This window comes from Plecotus auritus (assembly GCF_963455305.1).
Source record: "Plecotus auritus genome assembly, chromosome: X".
NCBI lineage: Eukaryota > Metazoa > Chordata > Mammalia > Chiroptera > Vespertilionidae > Plecotus > Plecotus auritus.
The window spans coordinates 57,550,506-57,565,533 of record NC_137784.1 but is presented as its reverse complement, the minus strand read 5'-3'; the positions used below and the strand labels follow the sequence as shown (position 1 = coordinate 57,565,533).

The following is a 15,028-nucleotide window of genomic DNA, read 5'->3' as shown; positions in this document are numbered from 1 at the left end:
GGAATCTGAAGCATGTGGTCTAGTTGACAAAAAGAGATCAGGTTTCCAGAGCCAAAGAGCAGCGCCTATAATGAAGACAGCGTGTTTATGCAAGCAGTGTGTGGAATTTGTGACTGCAGGGGAAATTTGGAAGAAATTACTTCCTGAAAATTTCCAAGGGTCACCAAGTGGCAGCTGGCCTCCTGGGGTGAGGCAGGCAGGCACCCCAGAGGCTCAACTAGGCCTAGAGGAAGAGTGAGATTTCCAACATTTAAAATGTTTATTTTTTAAAAAACACAAATGCCATTTTTAATCTTTGAAAATTATTTTTAAGCAAGTTGGGGAGGGAGTATTTTTATTTTCTTAAAGGAGACAGATAAGAAGCTGGAAGAACGCGTGGAGGTTTAGTCAGCAGTTCATCAGTTAGGGGGGGCTGAGAGGTAGGGTTTGGGTCTCAGAACCATGCAGGTGGCACCCTGGTCAAGGGGAATGATAGTAGATTGGGAGATGGGAAGAAGTCCACCTCTGTTGTTTTTAGGATTATTGACCTATTTTGTTTTTAATAAAATCTTTGAAAACCTATGTCTTTGTCCCATTGTCTTCATTTTATAATGAAGCATGCCTGACAGCACATGCAGCTCTAAACATTTTCTCTCCCTGAAGTGTCAAGAATAACCCTGTTGCTTCCATGATCTGCTCTGGTCCAGCCTAGGAAGCTGACTCTGAGTGCTGAATTCCACTAAAGAACTAGTGTAGAGGAGGAGACAAAATGGCAGCAGAATAGACGGACGTGTTCTGAGCCTTGTCCTGGAGCAGATAGAGGGAGCAGCTAAAACGAGTGGAATCCAGCCTGAATTGGCGAAGGAGGCGCAGCTGGTGAGACAGCTTGCAGCTGGGAAGGGCAGAGATCCCCCAATAAAGGTAAAGTCAAAGATCTAGGCATTAGAATCTGCTGGACCTCTGAGCCCAGGTCAGGGAGAAACTACACAGTGCCAAGCCGCGTCCCTGAGGACAGGCAAAGCGTCTGACTGAAAAAAAAAGGGGGGGGGGGTCCACGGGACTGCTGGAGGTAGGGGATTTTAGACCTTGGAGTCTGGATTTGGGATCTGAGCTCTAAGGCAGCCCTGAAGAGCTGCCGGACTGCACAGTGCCAGCAAGAAAGGAACTTGCAGAGACGCGGTCCCTCCTCGCGCTGGGGCCTGCGCCTTTCTCCACTGAATCTGGTTCGTAGGACCCTTAGGATACAGATGCTTACCTGTGGTTGAGGTGCAGAAGAGGGAGTGGGGTTGTGGAATCTGGGGAGAGTAGGCAGCGGATGGTCCAGGAGAGGTGGAAGCGAGTCTGGTGCTGAGTCATATCTAGGTCCCGTCGCCATTTTCTCCTGAGAGATAGCCCCTCCCTCCAGTCTCCAGGCAACCAATATAGCCACACCCAGATTCCACACTGATTAACACCATGGAATCTCAATACTCCCTGAGGCCATAGGATCTGCCCTAAAGAGAAATCTTTAGAAGTTAAGCACCTCAATTACACAGCTACACTGCCAGAGCCCTTCAGAGTGCTTCAGTGTGCCACACTGGCAAACTTATGGCGGGTGGTCCTGTGAGCCGCCACTGGGAGTAAGCACCTATCCACCACAGGTGCAGCAGTGAAAGCTGAGTCTGCCCACCCCATAACTACAGAACTCTGAGCATCACAGTCACACCTTTCCAGAGTGCAGGCCCCCTGAGCCACATCACCCCGACAGACAGTTCCTTGGTGCCACTGTGAGTCCTCACTGGGCACGCGTGATTTCAATTAAGGGTGCAAGACAGCAAAAAATGGGATACTCCCCTCCATGGCTACTGACTTCTAGATACTGCAGTTGTGCCTCTCAAGCTCGCAGGCCTACATCAAGAGAACCCAAATAGCTCAAGTAGGGAGATACACTAGATTACCAAGCCCAGGAGAACTGAGAGATTACACCAGTAGCACCATCACCAAAAGAACCTGGGTAGCAAAGCAATTGGATCTCCAATTAAAACATTACAGGAAAACATGGGCAGACAAAAAAGCAACTCCCAAAGGAGAAAAAGAGGAATCACCAGAGAGAGAGTTAAATGAAATTGAGGCTAGTAGCTTAACAGAGAAAGAATTCAGAGTAATGGTTATAAGAATGTTTAAACGGATGGATGACAAATACACACAACTCAATAAGAACTATAAGGAGCTGAATGAGAATGTCACCAACATGAAAAGAAACCAAGAAGAGATGAAAAATGACATAGCTGCAATAAAGAACACATTGGAAGGCTTAAATAGTAGACTAGAAGAGGCTGAGGACCGCATCAGCGAATTAGAAGACAAGGTAGGAAAAAACACACAAACACAGCAGCAACTGGAAAGAAGACTTAAAAAGCAAGAGGAGAGCCTAAGGGAGCTTTGGGACAACACAAAACAAAACAATATTAGAATAATAGGGATACCAGAAGGAGAAGAAGAGAAGCAAGGAATAGAAAACCTGTTTGAAGAAATAATGACAGAAAACTTCCCTGATATTGGCAAGAAAAAAACTATGCAAGTCCAAGAAGTACATAGAGTCCCAAACAGGTTGAACCCCAAAAGACCAACACCAAGACACATCATAATTAAATTGGCGAACACTAACGACAAAGTAAGAATCTTAAAGGCTGCCAGAGAGAGACAGAAAGTTACCTACAAGGGATCTCCTATTAGAATATCAACGGATTTCTCAACAGAAACACACCAGGCCAGAAGGGAATGGAATGAAATATACAAAGTGATGCAAAGCAAGGGTTTGAATCCAAGAATACTATACCCAGCAAGGCTATCATTCAAAATTGAAGGTGGAATCAGGAGCTTCACAGACAAAAAAGGGCTAAGAGAGTTTATCACTACCAAGCCAGAAATGCAAGAGATGCTAAAGGGACTGCTGTAAAAAGAAGAAAGAGAAAGGCAAAAAGAAACACAAACACTAAGGAAAAATATGACAACAAACATGTACTTGTCAATAATAACATTAAACGTAAATGGATTAAATGCACCAATCAAAAGACATAAGGTAGCTGAATGGATAAGAAAACATGACCCATATATTTGCTGTCTACAAGAGACCCACCTCAGAGCAAAGGATTCACACAGACTGAGAGTGAAGGGATAGAAAAACATTTTTCAGGCAAATAGAAATGAGAAAAAAGCTGGGGTTGCGATACTTATCTCTGATAAAATAGACCTCAAAGTAAAGGCCATAACAAGAGATAAGGAAGGCCACTACATAATACTGAAGGGAGCAATTCAACAAGAAGATATAACTCTGGTAAACATATATGCACCCAATACAGGAGCACCCAAATACATAAAAGAACTCCTAGAAGACATCAAGGGAGAGATCGACAACAATACAATCATAGTAGGAGACTTTAATACACCACTGACACCGCTGGATAAATCCTCTAGACAAAAAATCAGCAAAGAAACAGCAATTCTAAATGACGCACTAGATCAAATGGACCTAATTGACATCTTCAGAGCATTTCACCCCAAAGCCAAGGAATATATGTTCTTCTCAAGTGCACATGGGACATTTTCAAAAATAGACCACATACTGGGTCACAAGCAAAGTCTCCCAAAATTCAAAAAGATTAAAATCATATCAAGCATTTTCTCAGACCACAATGGCATAATATTAGAAATAAACTATAATAAAAACATTCCAAAAAATTCGAACACTTGGAAACTGAATAGCATGCTATTAAACAATGATTGGGTGATCAACGAGATAAAAGAAGAAATTAAAAACATCCTGGAGACTAATGACAATAAAAACACAACAATGCAATTGCTATGGGACACAATGAAAGCAGTCCTGAGAGGGAAGTTTATAGCTCTACAGGCCTACCTCAAAAAACAAGAAAAAATGCTAATAAATGATCTAACTCAACAACTCAAAGAATTAGAAAGAGAGCAACAAGAAAAGCCCACAGTGAGCAGAAGGAAGGACATAATAAAGATCAGAGCAGAAATGAATGACATAGAGACCAAAAACACAATACAAAAGATCAACAACCAAGAGCTGGTTCTTTGAAAGGATAAACAAGATTGATGAACCTCTAGCCAGGCTCACCAAGAAGCAAAGAGAGAGGACCCAAATAAACAAAATCAGAAATGAAAGAGGAGAAATAACAACAGACCCCACTGAAATACAAAGGATTGTTAAAAAATACTACGAACAACTCTATTCCAACAAACTGGACAACCTGGAGGAAATGGACATATTCCTAGAAAAATATAACCTTCCAAAACTCAATCAAGAAGAATCTAAGCATCTCAATAGGCCAATAACTATGGAAGAAATTGAAGCAGTCATCAAAAAGCTTCCAGGAAACAAAAGCCTGGGGCCAGATGGCTTCACAGGGGAGTTTTACCAAACATTCAAGGAAGAACTAAAACCTATCCTCCTCAGACTATTCCAGAAAATTCAAGAGGAAGGAACACTTCCAAGCTCCTTCTATGAAGCCAGCATCACCCTAATACCAAAACCAGATAAAGATAACACAATGAAAGAGAATTACAGGCCAATATCCCTCATGAACATGGATGTCAAAATCCTCAACAAAATTCTAGCAAATCGGATCCAGCAGTACATCAGAAAGATCATACACCATGACCAAGTAGGATTTACCCAGGGATGCAAGGATGGTACAATATTCGCAAATCAATAAACGTGATACATCACATAAACAAATTGAGAGATAAAAACCACATAGTCATATCAATTGATGCAGAAAAAGCATTTGACAAAATCCAACACCCTTTCTTGATAAAAACTCTCAGCAAGGTGGGAATAGAAGGATCATACCTGAACATAATAAAAGCCATATATGACAAACCAACAGCCAACATCATACTCAATGGGCAAAAACTAAAACCATTTCCCCTAAGAACAGGAACAAGACAGGGATGCCCACTCTCACCACTCCTGTTCAATATAGAGCTGGAAGTATTAGCCATTGCGATCAGACAAGAAGAAGAAATAAAAGGCATCCAAATTGGAAAAGAAGAAGTAAAACTGTCCTTATTCGCAGATGACATGATACTGTACATAGAAAACCCTAAAGACTCCATCAAAAAATTACTAGACTTAATAAATGAATTCGGCAATGTAGCAGGATACAAAATTAACGCCAAGAAATCTATGGCATTTCTATACACCAATAATGAACTTACAGAAAGAGAGACTAAAAAAGCAATCCATTTACCATCGCACCAAAAAAATTAAGATACCTAGGAATAAACTTAACTAAGGAGGTAAAAGACCTATACGTGGAAAATTACACAACACTGAAAAAAGAGATAGAGGAAGACATAAACAGATGGAAGAACATACCATGTTCATGGATTGGTAGAATCAACATCATCAAAATGTCCATACTACCCAAAGCAATCTATAAATTCAATGCACTTCCCATTAAAATACCAACGACATATTTCACAGACCTAGAACGAACTTTCCAAAAATTTATCTGGAATAAAAAAAGACCCCGAATAGCTGCAGCAATCCTGAGAAAGAAGAACAAAGTAGGTGGGATCTCAATACCGGATATCAAGCTGTATTACAAAGCCACTGTTCTTAAAACAGCCTGGTACTGGCACAAGAACAGACATATTGATCAATGGAATAGAATAGAGAACCCAGAAATTGACCCAAATAACTATGCTCAATTAATATTTGACAAAGGAGGCACGAACATACAATGGAGTCAAGACAGTCTCTTCAACAAATGGTGTTGGGAAAATTGGACAGATACATGCAAAAAAATGAAGCTAGATCACCAACTTACACCCTACACAAAAATAAACTCAAAATGGATAAAGGACTTAAACATTAAGACGGGAAACCATAAAAATACTAGAGGAATCCACAGCCAGAAAAATCTCAGACATATGCTGAAGGAACTTCTTCACTGATACTGCTCCTAGGGCAATGGAAACTAAAGAGAAAATAAACAAATGGGACTACATCAAAATAAAAAGCCTTTGCACAGCAAAGGAAACCATCAATAAAACAACAAGAAAGCCCACTGCATGGGAGAACATATTTGCCAATGATATCAACGATAAGGGTTTAATCTCCAACATTTACAGGGAACTCATGCAGCTTAACAAAAAGAAGATAAACAACCCAATCAAAAAATGGGCATCTGATCTAAATAGACACTTTTCGAAAGAAGACAGAAGGAAGGCCAAGAAACATATGAAAACCTGTTCAAAGTCACTAATCATCAGAGAGATGCAAATCAAAACAATGTGGTACCATCTCACACCTGTCAGAATGGCTTTTATCAACAAATCAACAAATGACAAGTGCTGGCGAGGATGCAGAGAAAAAGGAACCCTCGTGCACTGCTGGTGGGAATGCAGACTGGTGCAGCCACTGTGGAGAACAGTATGGAGTTTCCTCAAAAAACTGAAAATGGAACTCCCATTTGACCCAGTGATCCCACTTCTAGGAATATATGCCAAGAAACTAGAATCACGAATCAGAAAGGATATATGCACCCCTATGTTCATAGCAGCACAATTCACCATAGCTAAGATTTGGAAACAGCCTAAATGCCCATCAGCAGATGAGTGGATTAAAAAACTGTGGTATATCTACACAATGGAATACTACACTGCGGTAAAAAAGAAGGAGTTCCTAGCATTTGCAACAACATGGATGGAGATGGAGAGTATTATGTTAAGTGAAATAAGCCAGGCAGAGAAAGATAAATATCACATGATCTCACTCATTTGTGGAATATAATGAATGGCATAGACTGATGAACAAGAACAGATCCAGAGACTGAGAAATGTCGAACAGCACGTCATACCTCAGGAAGGTAGGGGAGGGTGGGGATAAGGGGGAGAGATCAACCAAGGGACTTGTGTGCATGCATATGAGCCTAATCAATGGACACAGACAACAAGGGGGTGGGGCATAAGTGGGGGGTGCGGGGTTATGGGGGAATAATTTGTGTTTTTGCCTCCCTGACAAAGTTTATATAAAGTTACAAAAAGAAATTGTCTACCAGTTTGAAATTGAATTGCCATGGCTTAGAGCAAAGAATATCCTTACATGACATTATTCTATAATGTCATTATAATTTTAGATATTTTACAACAGCATACTGTACAATTATCCCAAACAAACTTACAAACTAATTCTTGGAATGTTTGGCAGCAATTTAAAAAAAAAAAAAAAGAGGACATGAAAGGATTTATTCCCTTTCAGAAGGAATTAAGGCACTGGGAAGGCACTTGAGCATTCTATATTGGCCCCTCTTGCTTTTTGTGCCAAGAGGGACCCTCTTCTCACAATCCAATTGCCCTCAGCTGTTGCCTGAGCTTTCTGTTCATTCTTAGCTTGAAGCCTCGTGGTGGCTGGTACCATGGATCTGTCTCTCGCCCAATTGTGTGAGCTGGGCCCTCCCTGGAGAAGAAACCTGAGTTCCCCGAGATATGTGATCAGTTCTGGGGCCCCGCCAGCAGGCCAGGGGATCCCAAGGCAGGTGCTGGGCGTGGAGGCCACAGGGGCATAGGCTACCAAGGAGACAGAACTGAACCTCACATCACCCTGCTTGGCCCCGGAGGATGACTGGTTAGCCAGTGACGGGTAAGATTCCTCAGGGAAGGAACAACCTAAGACAGGCACAGTCGCAGAGGGGCCATCAGGAGAGAACTTGGGGATCATCAGAGGTGGGGCACAGACCCCCACCCTCCCAACCTTGCAGGGGCCTGAACCCTCGCCCCGTCTGAGGGAGGTCTCCTGCTCCCATGGCTGCTTTGCTTCCCACGCCCAGCTCAGATCGGGACACAGGTGACAGACAGTGTGACTTGGCCCAGCTCAGATTGGGACCCAGGTAACAGACAGAGACTTGGCTGACAGCAGCTGCCCTATATCTAAATCCAGCCTAGCACCAGGAATGCTCAGGGCCTACTCAAGAATGCAAATAATCCTTTACACTAATATTTACAGGGTAAACTAAGATTGTTGGTAGAGTACTAAATTTGACAGTAAAATAATAATCAAGTTTTCAGATTAAATTAAATAGGCTAATTAAAATAAGTGAATATTCAAGAAAATTTAATTGTACTGGACAAAAAGCTGTTCCTAAAGTGTTAACTAAAATTTCTATTGGTAGTTCATCTCATGGTAAAATTCCTGAACATGCAATGAAACTAAAGCAGTCATATTTTTGTGCAAAAAATTAAAATTTAAAGTTATCAAGACTGCATTATAAAATTTACAAAAGCCTCCATTAATCAAAAAAGGGGGGATAGTAGGGTAATATCATGTAAGGAAAAATATGCTATAAGTAAATTACATCTAGAAAATTTTTACTTTACAAAATTAATTTTTATTTGTAATGCTAACAGCAAGACACCTATGAAAAACACACATGGTGTCTAAATAAGACAAAGGAAAATCATTTGGGCAAAAATAAAAAGGATCCCAAATCAATTATATAGAAAATATTCCTTTATTAACTTTCGGTCGAGAATATGTTTGTATATTTTCAGAAAACAACTCCAAGACCATGTGGATTCCTGCAACAGAGAGGAATTGACAGGTCTACTCCAACCACGAAGACAAGAGGAGAAACAGTCCAGAGATGGAAGACGCTGACGACGCCTTGCCACGCTAGCAGTCAGAAGCTGTGTGACGCAGCAGCGTGCCTAGGACCAAACCAGAGAGGGTTGGACCTGCATTGCCACCATGTGCCCACCATCCAGATATCATTGCTGACATGTACACATAAGGAACTGTTTGACATTGAAACGGGGAATCAGAACTGTTGGACATTGAAATTGGGACTCAAACATTTTTTGTTATTATATGTTTATTTCTAGTCTGCAGAGGCAAGATTTTTTAAAGGAAATAAAAGGGGGAAAAATAGATACAGAAGCAAAGAAGCATTGAACAGACTGTCAAACTACAGTGGGAAGGCAGAGGAGGTTTTTTGGGGGGGGGCTGTAAGAGATCAACCGAAGGACTTGTACGCATGCATATAAGCATAACCAATGGATACAAGACACTGGGGGGGGGGGGCAGGTAAAGGCATGTACTGGGGGGAAGGGGAGGGTGGGGGAGGTCAATGGGGGAAAAAAGGAGACATATGTACTACTATTTTTAATACTTCAAACAATTAAAAAAATGTAAAAAAAATAAATAAAAGATTTAAAAAAAAAAAAAAGAACTAGTTTACTCCCACTAAGTTCTGGGGACAGAAGACCAAGCTCTGTCCTGTGCTAGGGTCCATCTAGGGCTCATGAGAATATAAACACTGCAACCATGGAGAGGGTCTTGCGGGCACCCAGGGAGGAGGGATGGGAAGGGCAGGTGGCATGTCAAATCAAAGAGGGGCATTTTGATGAATAGAGAGCATAGTTCCCTGTGAAGTGCAGACAATCAGCACACTTGATGAATATGGGTTACAGTTGTGATGTGTTGTTACTGTAACCTCGGGGAGAAGGGAAGATGGCAAAATGAGGATGGGGTGAGAGACAGAGGAGAGAGAGAGGGAGAGAGGGAGAGATGAGGAAGCCAAATGTCATGATTTTGTAATTTGGCTCCCCAAATATTTATGAAGCTCCTTCAACCACTCGGACTTGGATAAGAGAAGAGGACACAGCCCCATCCTGGCCCTCTGGGAACTCCAAACAAGGTGAAGGAGGAGGGAAAGAGCCAGATCCCAATATGTTTCATACTCTGTTACCAGCCTGAACCCAGAGCTGTGGGAGTACCGAAGAGAGAGCATCCAGAGAGGTTCAAAGAGGACCTCACCACACGACAACATTAATTAGTTGTGTGCTTTTCAGCAAGTTATTTAACCTTTCTGGGTCTGTTTCCTTGCCCATAAAGTGAGGCAAATAATTCTTGCACTTCCTGGGCTATTGTGAATGCCTAATAAATTAGCACAGATGAGTCAGGCCTTGTAGGGTGAGTTATATTTCCTAGGCCTCTGATGGGGTGAGGAGTTGGGGGAGGCATTCCACTGAAGGCAGTGGAAGAAGCCTGGAATGTGTCCCCACATGAGAATAGCCAAGCTTTTATTAAAGAGCATCGGGGCGCCTGGTCTGACAGGGAACTAAGCTAGGAATACCAATCACTTCAAATGCCCACTATTCTAATTATATATGCCAAACACTGGGTTAGAAAATAGAAAAGGGGGTGGGCGCTGAATGGGGCAGTTGGGGATGGGAGAGGCCAAGGAAGGGGAATGGGAACTCTGAATTACCAGACTGCAAGAGACCAGCCACCAAGTTTTGTCATCTCAAAGGCTCCCCTATGCCAATGCTTTGTCGGGGACCCATCCTCATGGTCATCACCTCAATTCCTGTGAAGACCTGAGCCCTGAGGGGCAACCACCTGGTAAAGTGGTGAATAACTAGTGCTCCATTTTCCTTTCAATGGGAATGGACCTGAGAACAAGGAGCCCTTTTCCTCTGGTTAGCCAATGCCACCTTCTCCTCACTACTGGGAGAACTGCAGAGAGCCCCAGCTCCAGTCCCAGCATTGGAGAGCAAGACCTCCTAGCAGCCAGACCCATTCCTAAGAGAGGACACCACCTTATTGGCGTTTAGGACTCCTTTTCATTAGATTCTTATTGAACAAAATATAGGCTAAAAAAATCCCATAGATAGAACTAGAAATAATTTTAATTTTTTAAAAATTAAAATAGATATACTCAAAGGTGGGCATGACATTCATGAAGCAAGGAAGACAAATTAAGAGTTACCCTGCTCAATTCTAAATTCATCAAATTGTACACTTGAAATATGTGCAGCTCTTGGTAGATCAATTATACCTTACTAAAGCTGTAAAAAAAAAAAAAAAAAAAAAAAGGAATTGCTCTGCTAAGAGATATCATAAGTACCTAGGAGAAAAAGACTGAAAGGGAATACAGCAAAATACTTAATGAGTTGGGCTTCTGTGAGGGAGGAAGGTAGAAGGATGGTTTCATTTTTGTTCCTCCTACTTTTCAATACTCCCCAAAATTTCTCTAGTAAGCATAGTCTAGTTTTTTAATAGGAAAAATAAATCTTTCTTATTATAAAGTTACAGAACAAAGTGAATTCAAAACACCCACTGTAGAAGAAGAATGTGTGTTCACACCTTGGGGCTGTTCTAACCACCCAGGTGTTTCTGAGCTGGCAAAGAAAAGCAGTCAGGCTGGATGGCTTCTGATTTCCAAGTCACCGGGCCAGAAAGAGTCTTTTTTTTAAAAAAAATATATTTTATTGATATTTTACAGAGAGGAAGGGAGAGGGATAGAGAGCTAGAAACATCGATGAGAGAGAAACATCGATCAGCTGCCTCCCGCACACCCCCCACTGGGGATGTGCCAGCAACCAAGGCACATGCCCTTGACCGGAATCGAACCCGGGACCCTTCAGTCCGCAGGCCGACGCTCCATCCACTGAGCCAAACCGGTTTCGGCCAGAAAGAGTCTTTTTTGATACGGAGGGAGCCTGCCTTCCCTTCAGAAACAGCTGTCTTTGTCTCAGCTTGGACCAACCACAATAACCATAATAATAATGCAAAGCAAGCATTGGAATATGCCCCATTTTACAAATCACTTTCATTCATACTATGTCACTACCCACCTGCTGGGTGGGTATTATCATCCCACTTCATAGATTAGCAAACTGAGGCTACACACTGTGAAGTAACTTGCCAAGTTTTAAGTAGCAGAGCCAGGAAGCAAACCCAGCTGGAACTTAAAGTTCTCTTACTTTTTCCACTACCCCACACCTAGTGCCACCAAATATTTTTAAGCTGTGACTTTGGTGTAAACAACTTCTTATTGCTTCCAAAGTCCAAGCTGGACCAAGCCACATGCTGCTCCCAGGACCTCTCCACACAACAATATTAATTACTTGTGTGCTTTTCAGCAAGTTATTTAACCTTTCTGGGTCTGTTTCCTTGCCCATAAAGTGAGGCAAATAATTCTTGCACTTCATGAATGCCTAATAAATTAGCACAGATGGAAGGACTTTGAAAAGAATCTAAAGTAGTGTGTGCAGGAGGTGCTGCCATGAAAATGGGCCTGGAAAGGCTGACCTCTGAGGAAAGCCCAAAGCTCCCAGGAGACCCCTAGCCTCCATTATCTCGAAGGCCCTCATGGGGGCCAGAGACAGAAAGTGGGGGTGAAGTTTAGGCTGTGTCTTTAGGCAACTCAAAGATTAATAAAATAACAATTTAAAATATATATACATATCTTTGGAGAGATACACAAGAAACTGGGGCTCCTCAGTTGCCTCCAGGCAGGGTAACCAGGTGGCATGTGGCAGGGGTGTAAGGGAGATTTGCACTATGTTCCTTTTTGTACCTTTTGATTTTTGAACCATGTGAATATATTACCTATCCCCAAAAAAGTAAATAAATAATTTTTTAAAGCCAACGGAAAAATCCTAAGCCAGTTCCCCTTTGGGGGAATGGATCTGCCTCTACTGCATTCATTGTGAGTTGTCACAGAGAGAGCAGTATATTTCCAATTCTATATTTAAAAGACTCTTTCTAAGGCTGAAAGACTTCTTTATAAGAAAATCAAATATTGTCATTCAATAAAAAAGCAAGAAGGAGGAAGAGGAGGACAGGGAGGAGGAAGAGAAGGAAGGAAAGCAAACTAGTCTTCTAGACCAAGCAGGTTTTGACAACTCTAAACTCCTACACAGAAATTTCCAACAGCTCCTCCCCTGCCTTTGCCAAGAACAAGTCCCCAAACCTCCTGCTCAGTACTAGGCCCCAAGCTGACCAGCAGAGTCTTGGCATACTTGCAGCATAGGCACTTTGGCATCAGATTGCCTGGGTTCAAGTCCCCTTCCTGTCACTCACTAGCTATGTGATGTTGGCCAAGTAACTCACTCTCTCTGAGCTTTAGTCTCATCTATCAAATGGGGATAATACCTGTACCTATCTCATAGAATAGTTTCAAGGGGAAGGCACATATTAGATATCAGTATTAGACACTGTTGCTGGGGCAAATGTGAACCCAGTCTGGACAGGCTTCAGGAACTAGAGAACTGGTATGCAAATTCGTGTGACAGTGCATATGTACATTTTTCTGGGCCAAGGAGCCAGAGCTATTATCGGATTCTCAACACTCAAAGGGGTTTTCATAATCCCCAAAAGGATGAGATCTAAAAATGTAGAGGTAAAGACCGACATAAATGGAGCATGCTAAGACAAGGGCTAACACTTTAGGGTATCTGTACATACAAGTCCTTCTGCCTGGAATGCCCAGATCTTCCTCAGATTGGATCCTTTTCATTCAGTTCTCTGCTGCAGTATCATTACCTCAGTAAAATACCCTGGCCACCCCATCTAAAAGTAGCTACCCTGCCCTCTCAATTCCAAATATCACTTATTTATATGCCATTTATCATTATTTTATCCATGTTTATTGATACACACACACACACACACACACACACCCACACACACACACACACACACACACACTGGGAGTGTGGGAGCTTTGGCAGTTGGATGGATTGCTGTATCCCTAGTGCCTGCCTGGTATGGTACCTGGCACCTATTATTTTTTTATTGTTTAAAGTATTATAAATAGTAGTACATATGTCTCCTTTTTTCCCCATTGACCTTCCCCCAGCCTCCACTACCACCCCCCCAGCACATGCCCTCACCCCTTCCCCCGTGTCTTGCGTCGATTGGTTATGCTTATATGCATGCATACAAGTCCTTCGATTGATCTCTTACCTCCCCCACAAACCTCCTCAGCTTTCCTGCTGTAATTTGATAGTCTGTTTAATGCTTCTCTGCCTCTGTATCTATCTTTTTATTCATCAGGTTATACTGTTCTTTATTTTCCATAAATGAGTGAGATCATGTGGTATTTTTCATTCATTGCCTGGCTTATTTCACTTAACATAATGCTCTCCAGGTCCATCCATGCTGCTGCAAACGTAAGAATTCCTTCTTTTTTATAGCAGCGTAGTATTCCATTGTGTAGATGTACCACAGTTTTCTAATCCACTTATCTGCTGATGGGCATTTAGGCTGTTTCCAATCTTAGCTATTGTAAATTGTGCTGCTATGAACATAGGGGTGCATATATCCTTTCTGATTGGTGTTTCTGTTTTCTTAGGCTATACTCCTAGAAATGGTATTCCTGAGTCAAATGGCAGTTCCAGTTTTAAATTTTTGAGGAAACGCCATACTGTTTTCCACAATGGCTGCACCAGTCTGCATCCCACCAACAGTGCAGGAGGGTTCCTTTTTCTCTGAATCCTTTCCAGCACTAGTCATTTGTTGATTTGTTAATGATAGCCATTCTACAGATGTGAGGTAGTATCTCATTGTTGTTTTGACTTGCATCTCTCAGATGACTAGTGACTTTGAGCATGTTTTCATATGTCTCTTGGCTTTCTGAATGTCCTCTTTCAAAACATGTCTATTTAGATCCTTTGCCCATTTTTTGACTGGATTGTTTATCTTCCTTTTGTTAAGTTGTATGAGTTCCCTGTAAAAGTTGGAGATTAAACCCTTATCAGAGATAACATTGGCAAATACGTTCTCCCATGCAGTGGGCTTTCTTGATGTTTTCTTGATGGTTTCTTTTGCTGTGCAGAAGCTTTTCATTTTTATGTAGTCCCATTTGTTCATTTTCTCCTTAGTCTCTCTTACCCTAGAATCTGTGTCTGTAAAGATATTGCTACAATATATGTCTACAATTTTCTGCCTCTGAAGTCTTATAGGATTTTTATGGTTTCCCGTCCTACATTCAAGTCCTTTAGCCATTTTGAGTTTGTTTTTGTGTATGGTGTAAGTTGGTGATCTAGTTTCATTTCTTTGCATGTATATGACCAAATTTCCCAGCACCATTTATTAAAGAGACTGTTTTGACTCCATTGTATGCTCTTGCCTCCCTTGTCAAATATTAATTGAGTATAATGGCTTGGGTCAATTTCTGGGTTCTCTATTCTGTTCCATTAGTCTGTAGGTCTGTTCTTGTGGTAGTACCAGGCAGTTTTGAGAACCATT

The 15,028-nt window shown here is 41.8% G+C and overlaps 1 protein-coding gene across 2 annotated transcripts in view; it reads left to right on the top strand.

Annotated features, from left to right (window-relative positions):
• HDAC8 (histone deacetylase 8) overlaps positions 1-560 on the top strand; it is a 451,824-nt gene extending 451,264 nt beyond the window's left edge. For both annotated transcript variants that reach the window (XR_013959790.1, XM_080653234.1), the window contains one exon: positions 1-560. Coding sequence is in view for 1 of the 2 variants with exons in the window: in XM_080653234.1 (XP_080509360.1) it covers positions 1-23 (23 nt within the window). In the remaining variant the exon portion in view is untranslated.
• Positions 561-15,028: the final 14,468 nt, after the last annotated feature.